The 19,888-nt window shown below is 47.7% G+C and overlaps 4 protein-coding genes across 6 annotated transcripts; all 4 read right to left on the bottom strand.

Annotated features, from left to right (window-relative positions):
* Window positions 1–287: 287 nt before the first annotated feature.
* Window positions 288–3,601, bottom strand: ddx47 (DEAD (Asp-Glu-Ala-Asp) box polypeptide 47). Its single transcript, XM_079366970.1, has 12 exons — window positions 3,404–3,601; window positions 3,100–3,193; window positions 2,705–2,893; window positions 2,542–2,613; window positions 2,216–2,334; window positions 1,878–1,949; window positions 1,630–1,746; window positions 1,390–1,536; window positions 1,141–1,278; window positions 992–1,062; window positions 779–908; window positions 288–563 (listed from the first exon to the last, which is right to left on the bottom strand). The coding sequence occupies exons 1-12, from the start codon at window positions 3,527–3,529 to the stop codon at window positions 378–380; spliced, it is 1,461 nt and encodes a 486-aa protein (XP_079223096.1). The 5' UTR covers window positions 3,530–3,601; the 3' UTR covers window positions 288–377.
* A 619-nt stretch (window positions 3,602–4,220) lies between these two features.
* On the bottom strand, window positions 4,221–9,386 carry wbp11 (WW domain binding protein 11). Its single transcript, XM_079366957.1, has 12 exons — window positions 9,217–9,386; window positions 8,626–8,712; window positions 8,496–8,527; window positions 8,295–8,388; window positions 7,886–8,082; window positions 7,564–7,697; window positions 7,144–7,310; window positions 6,816–7,040; window positions 6,311–6,436; window positions 5,936–6,217; window positions 5,636–5,821; window positions 4,221–5,376 (listed from the first exon to the last, which is right to left on the bottom strand). Exons 2-12 carry the CDS (start codon window positions 8,687–8,689, stop codon window positions 4,706–4,708), a joined length of 2,178 nt encoding a protein of 725 aa, XP_079223083.1. The 5' UTR covers window positions 8,690–8,712; window positions 9,217–9,386; the 3' UTR covers window positions 4,221–4,705.
* A 4,595-nt stretch (window positions 9,387–13,981) lies between these two features.
* Window positions 13,982–17,176, bottom strand: LOC306838664 (pleckstrin homology domain-containing family F member 2-like). Of its 3 annotated transcripts, none has more exons than XM_079366978.1 (4): window positions 17,058–17,176; window positions 16,628–16,676; window positions 15,488–15,780; window positions 13,982–15,126 (listed from the first exon to the last, which is right to left on the bottom strand). In XM_079366978.1, the coding sequence occupies exons 3-4, from the start codon at window positions 15,732–15,734 to the stop codon at window positions 14,552–14,554; spliced, it is 822 nt and encodes a 273-aa protein (XP_079223104.1). In that variant the 5' UTR covers window positions 15,735–15,780; window positions 16,628–16,676; window positions 17,058–17,176; the 3' UTR covers window positions 13,982–14,551. The 3 variants fall into 3 exon arrangements, with proteins under 3 accessions (XP_079223104.1, XP_079223103.1, XP_079223102.1); XM_079366977.1 differs by lacking the exon at window positions 17,058–17,176 and adding an exon at window positions 16,802–16,983; XM_079366976.1 differs by lacking the exon at window positions 16,628–16,676.
* A 1,412-nt stretch (window positions 17,177–18,588) lies between these two features.
* bglap (bone gamma-carboxyglutamate (gla) protein) lies at window positions 18,589–19,781 on the bottom strand. Its single transcript, XM_079366569.1, has 4 exons — window positions 19,627–19,781; window positions 19,492–19,530; window positions 19,292–19,376; window positions 18,589–18,844 (listed from the first exon to the last, which is right to left on the bottom strand). The coding sequence occupies exons 1-4, from the start codon at window positions 19,682–19,684 to the stop codon at window positions 18,742–18,744; spliced, it is 285 nt and encodes a 94-aa protein (XP_079222695.1). The 5' UTR covers window positions 19,685–19,781; the 3' UTR covers window positions 18,589–18,741.
* Between the last annotated feature and the right edge of the window lie 107 nt (window positions 19,782–19,888).

Raw genomic sequence — 19,888 nt, 5'->3', positions numbered from 1 at the left:
CGGTTTAAAAACAAACCTGTGTCCTTCAGAGCTGCTGTGAGTGATCGGTCTCATCCTCGTGTTTTTAAACTGCAACAGCGCCATCTGGTGTCTCAAAGCCAGAATACAACTCGCACATTCTTACAACCCCAAACTCAGTTTCACTCAGTTCTTTTATTACAAATGGGGATGTTTCATGATTAAATGATTTCCCCCCCAATACTTAATGAATGGATGACAGACTTTATAAGTGTTTGAGCTTCACACTGTAAGTCTGTCCTCCAAGGAAAATGGCTGTCATGTAAATATTGAACATTGTCAAAATCCTTTTTAATCAGAAAAACAATAATAGCATGGTACGTTGTTGTTGTTATGTACAGTCTGTTCATGTCGGGGCTTCAACGCCCTCCCCTCCAGGCCGCTCCACCTCTCTTTTTCATCCCTCCTCCACTTCCTCCCCCGCCACCGCCACCGCCGCCGCCGCCTCTCACTTTCTTCCTCACGCCGCTCGCTTGCTCCGTGTCGTCCTCGTCTCGATCTCCTCCTTTGGGCCTTTTCCTTTTCTCGCCTTGCTCCTTCATTTCCTGACAGAGATGAGACACTGACTTCAACCACAAGCCGACTATAAACCAAACTTTCTTCATGACGACCAGCCATGGAGGAGCGTCTCTGTGGTTACCATGGACACCAGGAGGCAGTGGTCAGGTTGCTTAGTAACAGTTAAATCAGTTTGAAGTTTAATAGTGGAACTAGTTATCGGCAGAGTTCGGTTCTTGATCGTGACGTGGAGATGACTTACCAGTCGGGCGAACCTCTGAGCCTCGCTCACCCTCTCCACCAGCATCATCACCTCGTCCTCCTGAGTCGGAAAGGCCGGAAGTTTCTTCCCAATCAGGCTCTCGATTCGCTGGAAAAGCTCCACATCGTATCTAAAAACAACGACGTGTGTTCATTAAAAGCAAAAAAAAAAAACTTATTTTCACCGTTAAGAGTACGAACGGGTCGTTCTTACTGCGTGACAAAAGTGATGGATTTCCCAGAGCGCCCGGCTCGAGCTGTTCGTCCCACTCGATGGATGTAGTCCTGTGAGTGACGACATCAATCAGATCAATATTCAAACACAATCAGCTGCAGCGGGGGGGAGGGGGGGGGGGGGTTTACCTTGGAGTGTGTGGGGATGTCGTAGTTGATGACACAGTCCACGTGAGGAATGTCGAGTCCTCTGGAAGCCACGTCTGTCGCCAGCAGCACCGATCGAGACTTGGACTTGAACTTGTTCAGCGCTCCGAGTCGTTTATTCTGAGAGTGGAAGATTTACAGAAACAGCTCAGACACACACAGACAGTTAGCGGCAGTGTGTGACAGGATTCTTGATGCTAAGCTAACGCGTGCGTTTCTGTGAAGCCATACCTGACTCATCTGTCCGTGTAGAGGGATCGCAGTGATGCCAAGGTTTCTCAGCAACAGCGCCACCCGCTGGGCATTGTTACACGTGCTGCAGAAAATGATAAAAGAGTTGCCGGCGAGTTCGTTCAGGATGGACACCAGGTAACAGTCCTGTCACGAAACAAAACGCCATTAAAACCTTGTGTCTTCAGAAACGGCGCACGAGTGTGGCGTGCAGGCTGAGATATGACCGTGCAGCTTTACCTTGTACTTGGAGGGGATAAAAATGTAGTACTGCTGCAGTTTGTCCACCGTGGAGTATTTAGTGGAGACGGCACACTTCACGGGATCTTTCAGAGCCGCTCTCTGGAGTTTCTGGACCTGCAAGGAAACAACGGAGAGGTTATAAAAGTGACCGTCAGACTCTCTGATCAACTCATAACAAAGAGCTCAAAAAGATGAGAAACACTTCACCGCCTTTCAAAGTCTGACTCAGTGTGGGTGACTGTTACCTTTTTGGTCATGGTGGCAGAGAACAAGAAGGTCCGTCTGTCTCTGGGGATCACCTTCAAGATTTTATCCACCTGGAAAGACAAACGAAAGAGTGACAGGAAAGAAAGTTTAACAGCGTCTACAATAAGAGGTCAGAGTTTAAAATGTACTGTGCAGTCAAACATTTCACTTCCAATGAATGACAGCTCTCTGTCATGTTTAGACTGCAGTACCCATTTTAAACACTAGGGGTCAGAGTGACACGTCACCCCTTTAAAGCATCATTAAAAGCTGGAAATGAAAAATGAAACAAACTTGAAGGAAATCAATCATGAACGTAAACATTTGAATTCCCGACCTCGGTCTCAAAGTCCATGTTGAGGATTCTGTCCGCCTCGTCCATCACCAGGAACTTCAGCGCTCGCAGAGAGAAGCCTTTTGTGTTCTCCATGTGGTCGATCAATCGCCCCGGTGTGGCTGTAAACACACACACACACACACACACACACACACACACACACACACGAGTCACTGCATCAGGATACCAGACATTTAAACTTCAACGTGATCCTATCAGAAATCAAACTTTATGCATGTTTCATTACTACATTCACACAAACCATTAGTGACAGGCACTGAATAATGGGGTCATGAAAATGATGACAGCTTCACTGATGGTCTTACCGATAACAATGTGAGGTTTTTTAGCTAACACCAAGGACTGGGACATCATATCGATCCCTCCGACAATAACAGCTGAGACAGAAAGGAGAAACGTGTCAGGACAAAAAACCAAAATGATTCATCCACAACATTCACATCTCGTCAGCCTTCGGTGGAGACGTACCACACTTCACTCCAATACTCGAGCCCAGGGCCTCAAACTGCTCGGCGATCTGGAAGGCCAGCTCCCTGGTCGGGGTGAGGACGAGGGTGTGGAGCCTCTGGGGTGAGGACAGCAGGGACTGAAGGATGGGCAGAGCAAACGCACCCGTCTTTCCGGAACCCGTCTCTGCGAGGCCGATGACATCCTTTCCTGCCGCCAGAGAGAAAGAGACGAATAATAGAAAAGGTTAACTTAACAAAGCCCTCCATCACCTGGCTCCTCCCTCCATCACCTGGCTCCTCCCTCCATCACCTGGCTCCTCCCTCCTACCTGCTGATGCAAACCTCCTGTCCCCCATGTGTGCAGCTGGTTATCTGTTTAAAGCATGCTGGGTGGTAGAGATGCAGGGGACTCACCTTGCAGGGCTACAGGTATGGCTTCTACCTGAATCTTTGAGGGAGTCTTCCATCCCAGCTGATCACACGCCTCACACAGAACCTCAGTGACCCCCTGTTAGACCACACACACACACACACACACACACACACACACACACGGAAACATACCTTGATCAGAGGTCACCACGTGTCTGACAATGTTTGTATTTTAAACATTAAAAAGAGAAACGGACTGTAGCTAGCTTAAACTGCTATGGTGCTGTTTGTTTACGATGCTAACGCTCTTCTTCTTCTTCTTCTTTGGTTTCTTTAATAAACTCACCAAATCTTTAAACGTCTTCACCGCCTCCTCCTCCTCGTCTGCTTGACTGTTATCATCATCACTTCCAGAACCTTCCACCGTTTCATCCTCGTTTAGCTTCACGCTTTCCTCCGAACTATCCGCCATGTTTATCAACCCAACGTGTCCTCAGATCTAAAACGCGCATGCGCGGAATTAGGAGCAGGAGTTCGCCGCAATGGAAGACGGGAGGTGTTGTTTTTAATGAATATAATATAATATAATATGAAGCTCTAATATTTGGAGTCTCTGGAAAAGATACAACACAAACGGTAACAAAAACATATTAAACAAGATTTCACAATAAAACTTTAAAAATAAAAATAAAACGAGAAATTTTTAATTAAATGATTATCTATAGAATGTAAATACTGTAAAGATAACTACCTCATGCTCACTTTATCATTTTCTTGCACTTATCACTGCACTATTATCTTATTTAGTCTTGTACATATTTGTCTCTAATTACTTAAGTTAATAGTTTATATGTTTACATTTTAGAGTCTCAAAGTTAAATTCCTTGAGTCTTGAACATACCTGGATATTGAAGCTGATTCTAATAAAAAAGATAAAATAAAAATAAAATTTGATTTCTATTCTTGGAGTCACAATTTGATTTTGCTTGAGCCAGAGACGTCTCTATAGACTGAACTACCCTGTAATCTATACATTATGATTTCTTTGGTAAAACTATAGTGTAGATATTTCATTATAAAGTTTAGTTTTGAGCATTACAAATGTCATCCAGACTGTTAATAAAGCTGAAAAAAAAAGAAAGAAACTAAAGCATGCGGTGAAATACTGTTTTGACGTGTTTATTTAGCTGCATATCAAGTTTCAGTTTATTTCAGTTTCTGTTCAATACAGACACAAACAACCCACGCCTTTATTTTGAAGTCCAACATGTTCAGGAGATCGCAAACGGAGTAAAACAGAACAGTCATAAAATCATACAAAACAGCTGACTGGGTGGAGATAAAAAAAAAAGAACACACTGGCAGACAAAACAAACCTTTTCTTTCCAGTGCGGAGAAAGGAGTTGGTTCATGTGGGCGTGGATTAGCGACCCGTTTGAAGGGTCACGATGAAGTTTGCGACCAGATGTTTTGCGTACATGAAGTTCACATTCTCTTAGAAAGTTATTTTAGGCCAGATAAAAGTAGAAAGACGAGCCTAAGGTTCTACAGAGATTCTGATCTAGCCGACACCCTCGAGGGCTTCTAAACCTCCGCACGGACAACACGGAAAACGAGGGCGCCCCGCCCCCGACACCCCGCCTGAGTCTCAGAGGAGTCCCTCCATCTCCCTCATAAAGGCTTCATACATCTGGTCCTTTGTCTTCATGTTGGACTGAGGCACGGCACCCATCTGGGCGGCGTGTACCATGGGACCTGCGGCGGCGTGCTGCTTCTGCCCCTGACCCCCTCCCATGCCATCATCACCCCTCCTTCCTCCGACACCTCCTGCCTTCTCCATAGGCCCAAGAGACGCCCCGGGCATCGCTCCGCTTCTGTCCCTACGCACCCTCAGCGCCGTGGGCACGAAGCGGGTGACCTCTGCCTTCGTGTTGATGATCTGAGGTTTGGCGGAGATGGTGGCCCCTCCAGCGCCGGGCCCCGCCGCGGCACCGCCTCCAGCTGCGGCCACAGAGGTGATGTTGGCCCGCTTCTCGATGGTGGCGGCGTGGTGGGGGTTGCTGCCTGGGTTGGCACCTCCGGGTGCTGCAGCTGTCCCCGGGGGAGGAGGCATCTGCATGACACCCGGTCTCATGGGCATGGGAGGGGGCGGCATGTTGCTCTGAGGAGCGTCCTGATTGGATGCAGAGCCTTTCTGTCGCTGCACGATGCTGGGAGGAGCACTGAGCACGTTGGAGTTGAGAGGTGGAGGGAAGAGAGAGAGCGGAGGGGCGAGCGGGCGTGGGGGTCCTCCTGCTCTCGGGGGAGGCGGGGGCATACCTTAAAAAAGACAAGACAGACGTGTTTAGACGTGACGGAGACATTCCTCCTCGCCACTTCAAACATGTGGATCAGTAAGCATGCTTAAATAGATGGACTGATGTGGACCGTTTTATTTGGACTGCAGGAACGACTTGAAAGTAAATATACGTTTGGTGGTCGAGCTGTTTGACAGAGACGCCACGTGTGTCACGTTTGATGAACACAAAGGAGAGCTCTGTCAGAGTGCTCACACAGATGTCTGCACACATGTGCCTACCTGGTGGTGCCGGGGGTGGGAGTCTGGGAGGGGGTCCTCGTGGAGGGGGTCCTGGTGGTAAGCCAGGAGGAGGGCCTGGTGGAGGACCTGGAGGTCGACCGGGAGGAGGTCCAGGAGGCAGGAGACGAGGCATCGGACCCCTCAAGCCTCCAGGCATACCAGGAGGCCTCAGGAACGGAGGAGCACCTGAAACACACCATTCATTAATTATTGTTGTTAATTCTGTCGATTCATAACGTCTCGTCTTTTCTCATTTCAATCCACCACCAAGTGCAGGTACACGACCTCTTCCTCACTAACCTGGTGGGGGACCAGGAGGCGGGCCAGAGGGAGGACCAGGAGGCCTCATTGGAGGAGCTGGGGGTGGACCAAGAGGTGGGGGCCCGGTCATGGGTGGACCCTGCATATGTGGAGGCCCCTGCTGTCCCACTGGTCCTGAGGGTGGGGGTAGACGCTGATTGGGCATCAGGTGGGGCTGGCTGTCCCCCGGTGGTCCTCTGTCCTCAGTGTCCGAAGCGTCTGAGTCGTCTGTGTACTCCTCCTCCACCTCCTCTTCCTCCTCGTCCTCAGGGACAGACTGACCTGGAGACAGAGACACAGTTCAGGGTGCGTGAGTCTCAGAGGAACCCGAGTCAAAGTGACGGACAGGTACAGTGACAGATCTGACAGCCTCACCTGCCATCCTCAGCATCATGGCCTGTAGAGGAGTGATGGCTTTGGTCCTCTTCACCATCCTCTTCTTCTTCCTCTTGCCTTCACGTGGAGCCTCTGGAGGAACGTCGGCGAAACGAACACTGCGACCTGAAGGAGTAAGACGTTCATCAGAACACAAATCACATTTTAATCACATATTTCAAATTCCATTATTTTGCATTTAAAACAGTTTCTGTTGGGATTTTATTTTGAGGTTTTGCAGATTAGGGTACGTCAACGCAGCAGCAGGGTTGGAGGATTGCTCTGTGAAATATAATAATCATACAGAAAATGGACTTGCATTTGGTGCTTGGCCAGTGTTAATTTCAGAGCCAGGCTGCAGTTAGTTTCAGGACGGCTATTCAACAGGAGCCCGGTCCATCTAATATCCAGGCTCAAGATAAATCCACTACAAAGTGTCCTGAGAAGCATTTTTTCTTTTTATTTACTCCAGGTGTTGTTCTGTGATGGATGGTCAAACACTCACTAGCATGTCTGTCGTTTCGGTCTCTGTCCTCCTCTCGTTCCCTCTGATCGTCCACACTCATCCTCTGCTCGCCCTCGTCCCCATCGTCTCTCTCATCGTCGCTGTCATCCTCAGAGTCGCTTTCATCGTCGTCGTCATCGCGATCTCTGTCGCTGTCACTGCCGCTGTCCCGATCTCTCCCCAGGTCCATGGCTGATTCTTTTTCAAGACCAGGGATGGAGGGCTCTGATGGAGAAAACAGGAGAGAGCAGACATGAAGAGCTGCGAACAATCCTACCAGTCTGTGTTCTCTAATAACATTTAAATATTCTACTACTAAATGCATCACCCATGTCTGTGCCGAAGGGTCGTCGAGAAGGAATGCCGTACAGAGCGAGGACCTGTGGAGGTGGGGGTCCAGGTGGGGGGCCGGGGGGCTTCTTCCCTGGAGGTAAACGTGGCACACCTGGGGCTGAGGCTAACGCCGGTCCAGAGGACGCCGACAGAGGACCTTTACTGAGAGATCAAACAGCAGTCTCATAGACAGTAACCACGAGGCTTCTTTACTTTCTGATTCCAATCATCAGAGATTGTGTTCTTATAAAACATGTGCTACCCTCAAGTATCGAACATTTGACCAAATGACCCTGATGACTGTTGATGGTTTTACATTCTTGTCTCCTGCTGTAACTTGATGTTGTTTCTATTATTTCAGTCTGTGTTTTCTGAATGCAAAAACAAACTCGCCCTCGTTAAAGTTAAAGCTCACCCAAAAGCAGAGCTCTTCTTCAGGATGGAGGGCGGCTGAGCCCCTGGTAGTGGGATGTCCTGGATGTGGATATTGGAGGGGGCGTGAGGCATGTCCGGTAAAGGGATGCTGTCGACCTCCACTGACTCTGCGTTCTGTTAGAGAAAACGGTTCAGGGGTAACACGAGGGTTAGTGGAGAGAAAGCTCAGTGCCTCACACCCTCAATGTAGGGGAGGTGAGGTGAGACGCACAGAATAAAGTCATTGACCACCATGTAGATGCAGCTCAAACCAACAAGCAGGAAAATCAGACAGAAGTGCATTTTTGAAACCGTCCACACACCTTGACTGAGTCAAAGTAAAGCGCCAGCTGCCCTCGCTTGGTCTCGTAGTCTAGCTCCAGTTTGCGGAGCTCCTTGTAGGTGTCGGGGTTCTCCCTCTCGTACAGGCGGACGATGCGTTCAAACGTTTCACGGAGCTTCTTCCTCTTGTCCCTCAGCACTTTTTCATTCAACAAGGGCTGCTGGACCGGGTTGAACTCTGTACAAGACGGAGTGTCACGTTAGCAGAAGTGACCTCTCGCACATGGCTGCTGTGTAAAGTAACTAATCTATTTCAAACACATGCATGCACTTAAACTTTATGTCCATGTAGCGTGAACCTCTTCCATGATCGGGCACGGTAAGGACTGAAGTGTGAGTGCGACCTGAGAATATGTCAACAACAAAAGAAACACACAACCAGCGTCTCACCCATCTCGTCCAGCTTCTCCATGTCTCTAATTATCTGTCGGGGATCCTTCATCTTCAGCACCGCCGCTCTCACCATCATCCTCTGCTTCTTGTTCTGGCGGGAGAATCGACACATTAAGCAGAATGTTACGATCCTCATGTTGTGTATGAGATGAAAACGCTTGTTACAAAGTGAATCGAAGAGTTCAACATGTTTAGTACCTTTTTCAACTCCCTTTTCCTGGCCTCCTTTCCTGTAAAGAAGGTGAAATAAAGATCAGTTTTCATGGTGTGTGCTACAGGCTGATCGTTTTTCAGGTGTCTTACAGCAGCGTGACTCGTCGGTACTTACTGGCCTGGTCGGTGGGGTTCATAAATTTCCCACTCTTGGTGGAGGAGGTTGAACGTCGCCCCATCTTGACGGTGTATCTCCTTCAACCTGCCAGATTTAAAAAAAATAAAAAAATAAAAAATCAGCATGGCCAAATTAAAAGAAGACACTAGAGGTGTGAAGTGTGTCCAACATGTCACTATCATGCCAGGGGGGGAAACACACAGTGACTCCTGGATTCATCACTTCTCATCTGCACTGCTGTCCTAAGAGTCACTTCAATGCTTATCTGACAATAACTTTAATTTAGCACCTTTAATGTTTGGACACTTCATCACCTTAATCCCTTTTAATCAGCATTATAATGTACACCCTTAATGTCTGCAGGGACTGTTTAATGTATTGTTTTACAATAAGGATAAATAAATATGTAACAGCCTAATTTGTCTTTTTTTTTTTACTGCATTAGATGTGTTAAAGGATCGTAAACATGAATAAAAACAAACAGAAAGGTTTTCAATGGCTGCAGGTTTGCTGGTAGTGAGCGTTAGCCTCCACTTGTAGCTAGGCCGCGTTAGCATCCATAACAACAAAGGAACTTCACCACTTTACCTTTTAGGAAAACGTGCTGAGCGCAAAGCTCAACTCACGCGCTTCTGGGCGCCAACGGTGACGTAAAAGGTTTTCTTTAAGCTTTAAAATCAAAAAGCTTCAGGACTATTAGCACGACTACGGTTAGCCGTTCGCCATGTTTACTGCCGCGAGCGAGAGCGGAAACGGATATGACGTCAAGAATAAAAGCGATTATAATTTTTTTTATAATAAAAACAAAAAGTTTACATTTGAAAAATGTTTATATTAATGTATTGGTATGAAGATTCTCCGCCGTATATATTTCTATATTCTTTTGTAATTTTATATACGAAAAAATGCAGTTCGAACTGATTAACTTATTATAAGTTTTCTGCCCTCTTGAGGTCACAGTGAGTCACTACAACTGAAGAGCACCAGCACCAACATGAAGGGAGCTGACAGGAGAAGCAGGATTATGTGTACTGATTAAAGTCCCCAAACAAATCCCTAACAAATTAGACAAATGTAAAAACGTTATTTCAGGTTTTATAGTTCAAGGTCAAGGTTGCTTTATCATCACTGAGGGCAAATTGTTTTATGCAAAATACATAAAGTAAATACAGCCAGCAATGAACATTGGAACCTCCTCCTGTTTGAACATTGAAACAGAACCCTGGTCACTTATTGCACATTGCACGCATGCACAAGTTTCACTTTTCTTATAATCTTGTTTTATACTCCATTTTATTTAACTTAGTACTTTGCACATTTAGGTTTATTAATGTAAATATTATTTATCTTTTTTACCTTGTTTTATTTTATTTACCGTACCCTTTTTATCTACATTGCACCGTGGGGAGGGGGGAAACGTAATTTCGATTTCACTGTATGTCTGACATATTTTGGAATTGACAAATAAAGAACCTTGAACCTTGAACCAATCATAAATAAAATGGTCATTTAGCAAGGGGATAACAGCAGGGACAAATGAGTTTCTCAGTTTCTTTTTACATGCTGCCATGAAGAAAAATTTCCAAGACTGACTCAGAGAAAGCTCAGAGAGGAACAGACCCGTAATCTTACAATTAAATGTGTCTCTGCATTTTGTTTAAATTTTGAAGCCTCCTAGGAAAGTGTACTGGTGGTGGGTAGATTGAAGACGCTGTTTAAGATGATTTAAAGACCATGTTTTAAGGATTGTTTCTTTGTGTGTAACTGGCAGACACTGTGGCAGGCGGGCACACATTTGTTTTTGATAACTGTTTCATACTAGAAAAAGAAACAGAGCGACATATTTTTGAAAAGATATCATCATCATTACATAACATTTGGATGAAGGGACCAGATTATTGTTATCTCTTGGCTCTCTGAGCTGAACAAGGCTGTTGTTGTTCCTGGCAGACAGGTGATATCTTTGTGAATAAATCTGCAGATGGGGGACAGATATCTGGCAGAGGCTGCAGGGCTGGGCTGCAACTTTCTGCCAGAATATGTAGGACAATATGGTCGCTTTCATCTCTCTGACTGCAGTTCCACCTGTTTGAGGTCTGTTCAAGGAAGCTGCAGATTGATCCACAATTAATCAAACTGAACTATAATTAAAACGTCTCTTCATGGTGACATTCATCTATGAGGATCAGACTGACGACCTTTCAAAGCCAAGAAGTATTATATAAGACATTAGATAAGATATTATACAACAAAAGTTTCAGGAACTTAGTGGATGAAAATATTCAAAGGCAAATTTCAAAAGGTTACTGGAAGAAATCCAAATACTTCATGAATACTTCTCAATCATGATCTCAAATAGGTCGAGATAGTTCCACTGACTGACTGACAAACTCTAAACTAAAGGCAATCACTTGTTCTGTAACCTCACAGTTTGTTTATCTCTCTGACACGACATGTAGACACAAGCAGAAACAACAGGAGACGTTGTGAATTGATTTGTTACAGATGTGGAAGTGATGGAGCCATGACAACGTGGAAAGTAAGACACAAAGCAAAGTGAAGAGACGTTTTGATACAGTACCATATGAAGCCACGCAATTCAATTACATACAACGACAATCACAGACTGTAAACTAGACTATAGGCTGTAAATATTAAAGGAAGAAGCCTGAGTGTCATCCCTCGTGTGTCCCTGCAGGGGGTGCTGGAGTCCCCCGTGTGTCCCTGCAGGGGGCGCTGGAGTCCCATGTGTGTCCCTGCAGGGGGCGCTGGAGTCCCATGTGTGTCCCTGCAGGGGGCGCTGGAGTCCCATGTGTGACCCTGCAGGGGATGCTGGAGTCCCCCTGTGTCCCTGCAGGGGGCGCTGGAGTCCCATGTGTGTCCCTGCAGGGGGCGCTGGAGTCCCATGTGTGTCCCTGCAGGGGGCGCTGGAGTCCCATGTGTGTCCCTGCAGGGGGCGCTGGAGTCCCATGTGTGACCCTGCAGGGGGCGCTGGAGTCCCCCGTGTGTCCCTGTAGGGGGCGCTGGAGTCCCATGTGTGACCCTGCAGGGGATGCTGGAGTCCCCCTGTGTCCCTGCAGGGGGCGCTGGAGTCCCCCGTGTGTCCCTGCAGGGGGCGCTGGAGTCCCCCGTGTGTTCCTGCAGGGGGCGCTGGAGTCCCCCGTGTGTTCCTGCAGGGGGCGCTGGAGTCCCCCGTGTGTCCCTGTAGGGGGCGCTGGAGTCCCATGTGTGTCCCTGCAGGGGATGCTGGAGTCCCCCGTGTGTTCCTGCAGGGGGCGCTGGAGTCCCCCGTGTGTCCCTGCAGGGGGCGCTGGAGTCCCCCGTGTGTCCCTGCAGGGGATGCTGGAGTCCCCCGTGTGTTCCTGCAGGGGGCGCTGGAGTCCCCCGTGTGTCCCTGCAGGGGATGCTGGAGTCCCCCGTGTGTCCCTGTAGGGGGCGCTGGAGTCCCATGTGTGTCCCTGCAGGGGGCGCTGGAGTCCCCCGTGTGTCCCTGCAGGGGGCGCTGGAGTCCCCCGTGTGTCCCTGCAGGGGGCGCTGGAGTCCCATGGATGGCGGTCTCCGTGCTGGAAATGCTGTCTCAGGCTAACGTTGAGTCAAGCTAACGACAGGCTGAGAGCTGAGGCGGGTTTTAAGCCTCCTGACAAACCGTCACACGGCGCCCACCTGTCAATCAGCTCAGCTACACGCCTTATTGTGAATAACTCTGATCCTTCATCCAATCAAAACTGCTGAGTCATCAAAACATTCCCCCCGTACAGTGTGTGTGGATGGAGACATGAGCTAATCACACCTATTTGGTTTTTTGAAGCAGGCTGTAAACATGTTCATTTAGGCTTTTTGAATGGGTGTGTGTCTGATTCGGACGCCTCCTGGTCGCTGACCTTTGGAGGCCTTCTGGGCCCACTGGAGGGATTATTTCATCTGGTCTGGGAAGGCCTCAGAATCCCCCAGGTGGAGGTGTAAAACATTAAAGGGATGTCTGGGTTGACGTGTTCGGCCTGTAACCACAGATAGACAACGGATGGATGGAGTGCAGAGAAATGATCTGTCTCTGTTTTATCACAGCAGGGATTTCATGCAGTTACATGATGTTGAAGTTGTTTAAATCAAATGTGATTCATTTCCCCGAGAGAATCCTTGATGTTGTTTAGAAAGACATGAGCACCACGCTGTGTTGTTTCCCGTCTGTTGAATTTGCATCATGAATCGAAAAGGCAAAAACAACACCTACATTTTGTCTTCGTCACTGATAAATGACGCTTCGTCTAAACAGAGTTCATCACAAAGACTTCTCCGAAAAACAGGCCACGTTTCCTCATTCTGGGGAAAAGAAGTCGAGCGAGTCTGACACACTAACCCTAACCAATGCCAAGCCCACAGGGAGAACTGATCTGGCTTTTTGCCCTGTGTCTAAATATACTCAGTTGATTAAAGTCACTCATGAGGAATGTGTTCATGAGCCTTTAATATCGGGCTTGAAAAATGTTTTCTTTAAGAGTCAACCTTGAGTGCTTTTGTTAACCGTGCCACGCCTCCTCGCTCTTACTGACAACACTGCACACTTAAATCCTCTGCACGTTAAAAAGCAACAGGCAGACACGCTAAACACGCTTTCTCACGCTGAGACGAGTCCGAAAGATTCAGAACAGAACCTCTACTGTCATCACACCGTTCAACCTGTCAGCGTTCACACAGCGACCTGTCAGCGTTCACACGCCGGGCGGGGCAGAAGGATTCTGTGTCAGACAACAAAGAGTCAGCTCTGTTATCTGTGTTCTGTAAAGCGTCTTCAGATAACATCTGCTGTGAACTGACGCTATATAAATAAAGAGGGAATGATTGGTTAGGGCGCCTCACACACGGAGATGATATTTGTTGTACAGTTCGCTGTAAGTTCAACTTGAAGCATTCGTGTCCCTCAGGGGAGAAAAACCTTTAAAGACACTTTAAAGTCTTGAATCAGGAACTAAAGTTAAAATCTGTCTTATTCTGGTTTAATGGTCGAATATCAGCATGTTTGTTATCAACATGGTCGGATGACTTTGTGATCGACAGGAGAACTTTTTTTTGTGTCAATGACAGAAAAAAGGTTCAATGTTGTCCACCATAAAACTTACTTTTTTTTTATTAGAGAAAGAGAGAGAGAGAGAGACAGAGAGAGAGAGAGAGAGAGATAGAGAGAGAGAGAGAGAGAGAGAGAGAGAGAGATAGAGAGAGAGAGAGATAGAGAGAGAGAGAGAGATAGAGAGAGAGAGAGAGAGAGAGAGAGAGAGAGAGAGAGAGATAGAGAGAGAGAGGAGGACACAACGTCACACAGGTGTTGACAGGAAGTGATCAGACACAGAGCACTTTTATTCATGTTTTTTATTATTATGAAAAAAATGAATTTATCAACAACATCGACAGTTCTGTACATTTCTAAACCATCCTAAATATCATCGTCATGAGGGTCTTTAACTTTTTGTGTCGTGCTCTTTTGAGGAGGTCATTCTGCTGTGTTTAGGATCATCCACAGAGGTCTGAAAGTGCACGTGATAATAATAACAACTAATAATACATATTATTTATGAGCGCCTCTCACGACAGCCGAGGTCGCCTTACAGAACAATAAAAACAACACAATCAAACAGCAACAGTGCAAAGAGCAGCGAGGAGTCACACAAGTCAGAGCTCGTCATTAAAGAGACTCAGAGATTCTGGATCCAGCAGGTCACCTCCCATCAGGGGAGGCTGGACTAACTCAACCGCCCCAGGATGTAAAGTTACCTGCAGCAGGTTCATCACTGTTTATATGTTTCTCCTCATGTAAAGAATGGACACAGCTGAGTGTCATCTCAAACGTCTGTTACGTATCTCCCGGAGGGAACCTTCCCGAGGGATCACTGAACTTCCTGTCTACCAACCAGCTCACTGCGTTGTGTCTTCATGTGTACAACGGTTCGACAGGATGCACCGCTGTGGGGTAATCGTAGCCGCTCATCCGTCCCCACGTTCCTGAGCGTGCGTCCAGCCAGCTGCTCTGAGTCAGGTTCTCGTCCTCGTCACTGTCCTCTGAGCTCTTCTGACCGATGCTGTTTCCTCTGACGCGGGGGACGCCGCCCTCCTCTTTGTCGTTGGTTATGTAGCAGAGGCGGCAGACCCTCTGCTTCTTGGTGGGGTGGATGTGACTTATGACAGCGCGTTGTTTGGAGCAGGTGTTGCACACCACGAAGCCGCAGCCTCTGCAGTGATGTCGACGATTGGTGCCGGAGAAGCCGTCGAGGCAGCGCATGCACTTGAAGGTGGCCTGGTCGGGGATCCAGGAGTTGGCGAAGACCATGCTGGGCCGGCGGCTGCTCTCCTCCAGGAGGCTTGAACGACACTCCTCGATGTGTTTCATCCAGGCCCGCTTCTCCTTTTCAGAAGAGGCGGAGATGTAGAAGGACTTGCGAGGCGTGCGGAGCAGCCATTGGTTAGTCATCGACAGCCCGTCCTCCATGTCCTCAATCTGGATGTCCTCTGGAATCACATATAGTCAGCGTTAAACATGAGGGTTTCAATCACTGGAGTAACAGAGATCATATTGTTTGATTTGAAAACCTTTCAGGATATTTAACATTCAAGAGGGACGTACGATCTGAGAATATCTATGTTTTATTTTTTATGTAAAAGTGCAGCTTGGGGTTCGGTGCATGCCTTGCCCAAGGACACACTGACATGTGGAGCTGCAGGACGTCATTCATAAAGAACCAAACAAACTGCAGTTTATAAAATGTCAACAAAGAAGAAAACAACATCCGTGATATTATAATGAAGTTCTTTGTTTGTTTCCTTTTTAACATTAAAGCATTTTGAAACATGTGACGTGTTGAAGTCTCACCGAGAGGAATGATCTTCTGGTTTTTGTGCCAGCGTCCGTTCAGGATGATGCTGCCGTACACCAGCACGTCATTGAACAGGTAGAAGTCTTTAGGCTGCGGCTTCCTGCGGCGACCCTGCTTCATGAGCCGGCCCTCCCCCATCAGAAACCGGCCCGGCTGGGACAGAGGTCGCCCTGCGGTGCCGAAGGAACTCTCCACGGCCTTAATGCGCAGCTGGTTCTCCTTCTCAAACGTGAGCAGGTCCATCCTGGTGGTTCTGTGCCTGCAGCTCGGCTCGCTCTGACTTTATACCCTCCTACCCAGGTGATGGGCGGGGTTAACATGAGACAGGATGAACATGTTAAACCAGAAATCCAAAGACGAAGAGGAGGACGAGAAAGTGTGGGGCAAAGCTACAGCAAAAAAACCCAACAACACCCAGAAGCAAATTTATTATTGATTATCTTCCTGAACCATCTCAAGCGGTTCAGGAAGTAAAAGTCGAAAACCAGCAGCGTGCGATCAGCCAATGAAAACACAAGCTGCTATGAATGACGTTATCAGATCAGCAGAACGAGGTCATCCTTTTGATCACAGTCTGATTTACACTTTAACGAGGTGTAAAAACATCCTGATGTTCAGGGACGCTGAGGCTGGATCACCGTCATGTCTGGTGTTCTGATATCGACGTGTTACACCTGTGTGATCCACTCTCCACTGGCTCCCTGTTCACGCACACTTTAAGGTGCTGCAGCTAACATCCAACACACAACTCTCCTCAGGGAGACAAAGAAAGAAATCTTGACCTTGACCTTGACCTTGACCACGTTCTCAGGGGACGGGTCGTCTGAAGGTCCCAAAGGTCGAACAGATGACCTTGAGACATCAGGCAGACTCGTCCTGTTGAGGCTTTAAGCTAAAGACCCGTCTGGTTTCTGTTTTTTCTGGTTTCCTGATTTAATTTTATTTAACTTATTTGAAATGTATTTCCAAACTAATCCAACTTTATTTATGAAGCACTTTAAAACAACCAAAGTGCTTTTCAGAAAAATAAATAAAATACATAACAGCTCAAGGGAGATAAAAAAAAAACGACATTTAAAATACAAAATAAATTAAAAGTCTTAAAACATGAGTCAAGGGAGCAGTGAAAGTAATACGAGGTTACAAAGGAAGAGAGGGGTCTTCAACGCTCTACGGCACTTTGACCTGAAAGTAACATCCCAAACAAACATGTCAAAGCTTTTATTTTGGCGGGTTGAGCTGCTCAACCAGCAGCTGGATTAAATAAAGGAAACACATATTCTTTAAATCTCGTCACAGTTTGCAGGTACATTTTTCGGGCCTTTCCAACGAGCACTTCAACAGGAGAGTAAAGCAACAGGTGGTTACCACAGGTAGAGACGCCAGGGGAGCTCCCAGGGGAATACCAGGCGAGGGCGGGCGGGGCGAGGTTCAGGCCTCCTCTTCTGATCAGAAAGAATCTTTCAAAAGCTTCCAGCTCAGATTCCCGGCAGCCAGTTTTATTTTTTTGAGGTGGGTGGGGGATTTCACAGCGGCTCAGATTCCAAACATGTGTCCTTATTTCACCTTCTCTTGTATAACACACGACGCTCGTCTGCTGTTCTGCAACGTTCACAGCAATGACTTGATTTTCCTTTTTCCAACCAGCCGGCAGGAGAATGGACATGATATTATATTTATGTTTATCTGGGTTAGGGTTATGTCTCTACATGTTTAATGAGGGGAAGGGGGATGTAGTTTACACTCACTGACGAGGCCCATTCAGCCCGTAGAGCCTCTACAACGTACTTAACCCTTTATTCCCCTGAAACGGTCTGGAGCCCCTTCTGAGTCCCCCCCCCCCCCCCCCCCCCCCACCCTTCATCTGAACCTACGCTGAAATATTGAAAAAGTAAATATGAGCATGTTCAGCGAACATAAACATACAGTAAAAAGTATTTAGGCAGCGCCTCTTTAGACACACGCGTCTGCCAAATCACGTTTTGGTCCACTGTCCTTTCACATGCGAGGAAGAATAACAGAGATAAGTGATCGATACAACAACAACAAGGAAGGTTTCATCATCGCTAATGAAAACAGCAAACGTGTTGGACTCGCTTCTCCGTGAACACCCGCCTACACATCGACGCCACGTTGTCCCAGCGCCCTGCAGAGAACCTGACAGACGAGCTGCACGGTGATGAGTGTGATGGTCAGTACAAACATGTGTCTCTAGTTTGTCTCCAAACCCCCCAATGATGAGAAAAGTCCATCCTCTCCGTCTCCTGCCTGCTCCACTTTTCAGAAAATGTGTGCTCAAACAGGCCGTTTGGAGACTTTCCCTTCATGACATCACAAAGGGCAGTAAGGGTACCTGAGCAGCATCATCCTGCAGGCGGTCAGGAAACTCTCCTCCACATCTCTGGACCTTAAACCTCCATTACCCATCATGCAACAGCCTCCCCCTCCTCTTCCTCCCCCTCCTCCTCTTCGTCTTCCTCCCCCTCCTCCTCTTCCTCCTCCTCCTCCTCCTCTTCCTCCTCCTCCTCCTCTTCCTCCTCCTCCTCCTCTTCCTCCACCTCCTCCCCCTCTTCCTCTTCGTCTTCCTCCCCCTCTTCCTCCTCCTCTTCCTGCTCCTCCTCCCCTTCCTCCACCTCCTCCTCCTCCTCTTCCTGCTCCTCCTCCCCTTCCTCCTCCTCCTCTTCCTCCCCCTCCTCCTCTTCCTCCTCCTCTTCCTCCTCCTCCTCCTCTTCCTCCACCTCCTCCTCCTCCTCCTCCTCTTCCTGCTCCTCCTCCCCTTCCTCCTCCTCCTCCTCTTCCTCCCCCTCCTCCTCCTCCTCCTCCTCTTCCTCCTCCTCCTCTTCCTCCCCCTCCTCCTCTTCCTCCTCCTCCTCCTCAGGAAAATCTTAATAAGCTCTGAACACTTCACACTGTCGTCCCATCAACAGAAGCATCTGTCCCTTTAAAAACACTCAGGAGCATCTTTCCCTTCAGGGGGGCAAAAATTGAAAACAAATATGACTTTGAAAACAGTGACATCTAGTGGCCACAAAGTGTCGCAGCAGTTCAGGACACAGGTGAGACTTTGTGACAGAGCACACACACACACACACACACACACTTTTATTCATCTTTATTTAATCTCAAACTACTCTACAGGATGATTCATGTCTGTGAGGTCACGCTGGACTCAGATCTGTTCACTGATATTTAATGACTTCACATAAATCAGATTAAAGCCGTTACTGCGGGTCAGTTGTTCCGGGTGGTTCTAATAGGGGATTGGTCCGTAGTAGGCGGTGTAGGCGGCGATGATTCCCTCCGTGTCCATCATGTCCTCGCACGCCAGGTTGGCCTCACACACCTCTCTCAGGCTGAGGGAGACATGGGGGGGGTCAGACGGGGGGGGGGTCAGACGGGGGGGTGTCAGACGGGGGGGGTGAGACAGATATTTAATGACTTTCAGGATTTAAAGGTGGTTCAGATCCATAACTTGGAAACACGACAGACGCCCACGGCCCGATCAGCTGCTGCAGACCGGTCGGATGATTGTCGGCCATGTTGGATCTGCACACACTCACACAGTGAGAGCACAACCACCAGCCCAATCCCAGACTGACAGACGGCGTCCAACCACAGATTAACAGACTCACTACCTGAACACTGATACACTGAGTCTGATACATACAGACGTGCATCATCTGCATCAAGGGACGAGTGCAGGAGAGGACTCAAGTCTTAACTAATGATGAGGACTCTTTGGACATCATGGGACCACATCAGACAGAGGACACAGATCATGCATCATAAAAAAGACAAACCTCTCGAGCTGGCTCAGGGACAACTGTCCTGCAGCTCTCTTCTGTCTCACCACCTCGGAGGCCTCCTGCTTCTCCACAAACGGACCTGCACAGAGACAGTAAGTCACCATGCATTCAACTGTTTTAAACACATTTTAACTTTTTACTTTCAGCCACGTTAAAAAAGTTTGTTATTATTAAAAACACAAAAATAATGTTACCCTCCTGAACGGGGTTTCCATCAGCGGTCTGGGAGGCATCTGTCAAACATGAGAAGTTGAACTTTAAGTTTACAGAAAAAGATGCTTGAGCTATTTAAATATACAGAAAGCCTTTAAGTTATTTCATGTTTGTACCTGAGGTGAGACAGATGACCGCGAGGGACAACAGAACCAGGACGCTCAGAGTCTTCATCGTCTTTCTTCAGTCTGCAGAATCAGGCAGCAGCAGGTTCGAGCGAGGACTGAAGCAGCGTTTCGATCCGCTCCCTCCTTTTCTTTCTTTCCCGTTTCCATGTACACATAAATAGAATTATAGATGCAGCCCTCACTACGACGTGATTGGTCAGGGAATCATGTATCACACACCCACAGGGACGCAAAGAAGAGCTAAACCTCC

This window comes from Symphodus melops, assembly GCF_947650265.1.
Source record: "Symphodus melops genome assembly, chromosome: 17".
NCBI classification, from domain to species: domain Eukaryota; kingdom Metazoa; phylum Chordata; class Actinopteri; order Labriformes; family Labridae; genus Symphodus; species Symphodus melops.
Note: the sequence above shows the minus strand (reverse complement) of the source record. Positions and strands in the feature narration are given on the sequence as shown.

Coding starts and splice junctions, on each gene's coding strand:
- ddx47 (XM_079366970.1), bottom strand. CDS start 3,529: ATGGCGGATAGTTCGGAGGAAAGCGTGAAGCTAAACGAGGATGAAACG. Junction 1,747..1,877: donor CTGCCACCATGACCAAAAAG/GTAACAGTCACC, acceptor GTTTCCTTGCAG/GTCCAGAAACTCCAGAGAGC. Junction 1,279..1,389: donor TACACGGACAGATGAGTCAG/GTATGGCTTCAC, acceptor TTCCACTCTCAG/AATAAACGACTCGGAGCGCT.
- wbp11 (XM_079366957.1), bottom strand. CDS start 8,689: ATGGGGCGACGTTCAACCTCCTCCACCAAGAGTGGGAAATTTATGAAC. Junction 8,389..8,495: donor GGAAAAGGGAGTTGAAAAAG/GTACTAAACATG, acceptor TTCTCCCGCCAG/AACAAGAAGCAGAGGATGAT. Junction 6,218..6,310: donor CATGATGCTGAGGATGGCAG/GTGAGGCTGTCA, acceptor CTCTGTCTCCAG/GTCAGTCTGTCCCTGAGGAC.
- LOC306838664 (XM_079366978.1), bottom strand. CDS start 15,734: ATGGACCTGCTCACGTTTGAGAAGGAGAACCAGCTGCGCATTAAGGCC. Junction 15,127..15,487: donor CCAGAAGATCATTCCTCTCG/GTGAGACTTCAA, acceptor ATGTGATTCCAG/AGGACATCCAGATTGAGGAC.
- bglap (XM_079366569.1), bottom strand. CDS start 19,684: ATGAAGACTCTGAGCGTCCTGGTTCTGTTGTCCCTCGCGGTCATCTGT. Junction 19,531..19,626: donor GGTCATCTGTCTCACCTCAG/GTACAAACATGA, acceptor CATGTTTGACAG/ATGCCTCCCAGACCGCTGAT. Junction 19,377..19,491: donor TGGAAACCCCGTTCAGGAGG/GTAACATTATTT, acceptor GTCTCTGTGCAG/GTCCGTTTGTGGAGAAGCAG.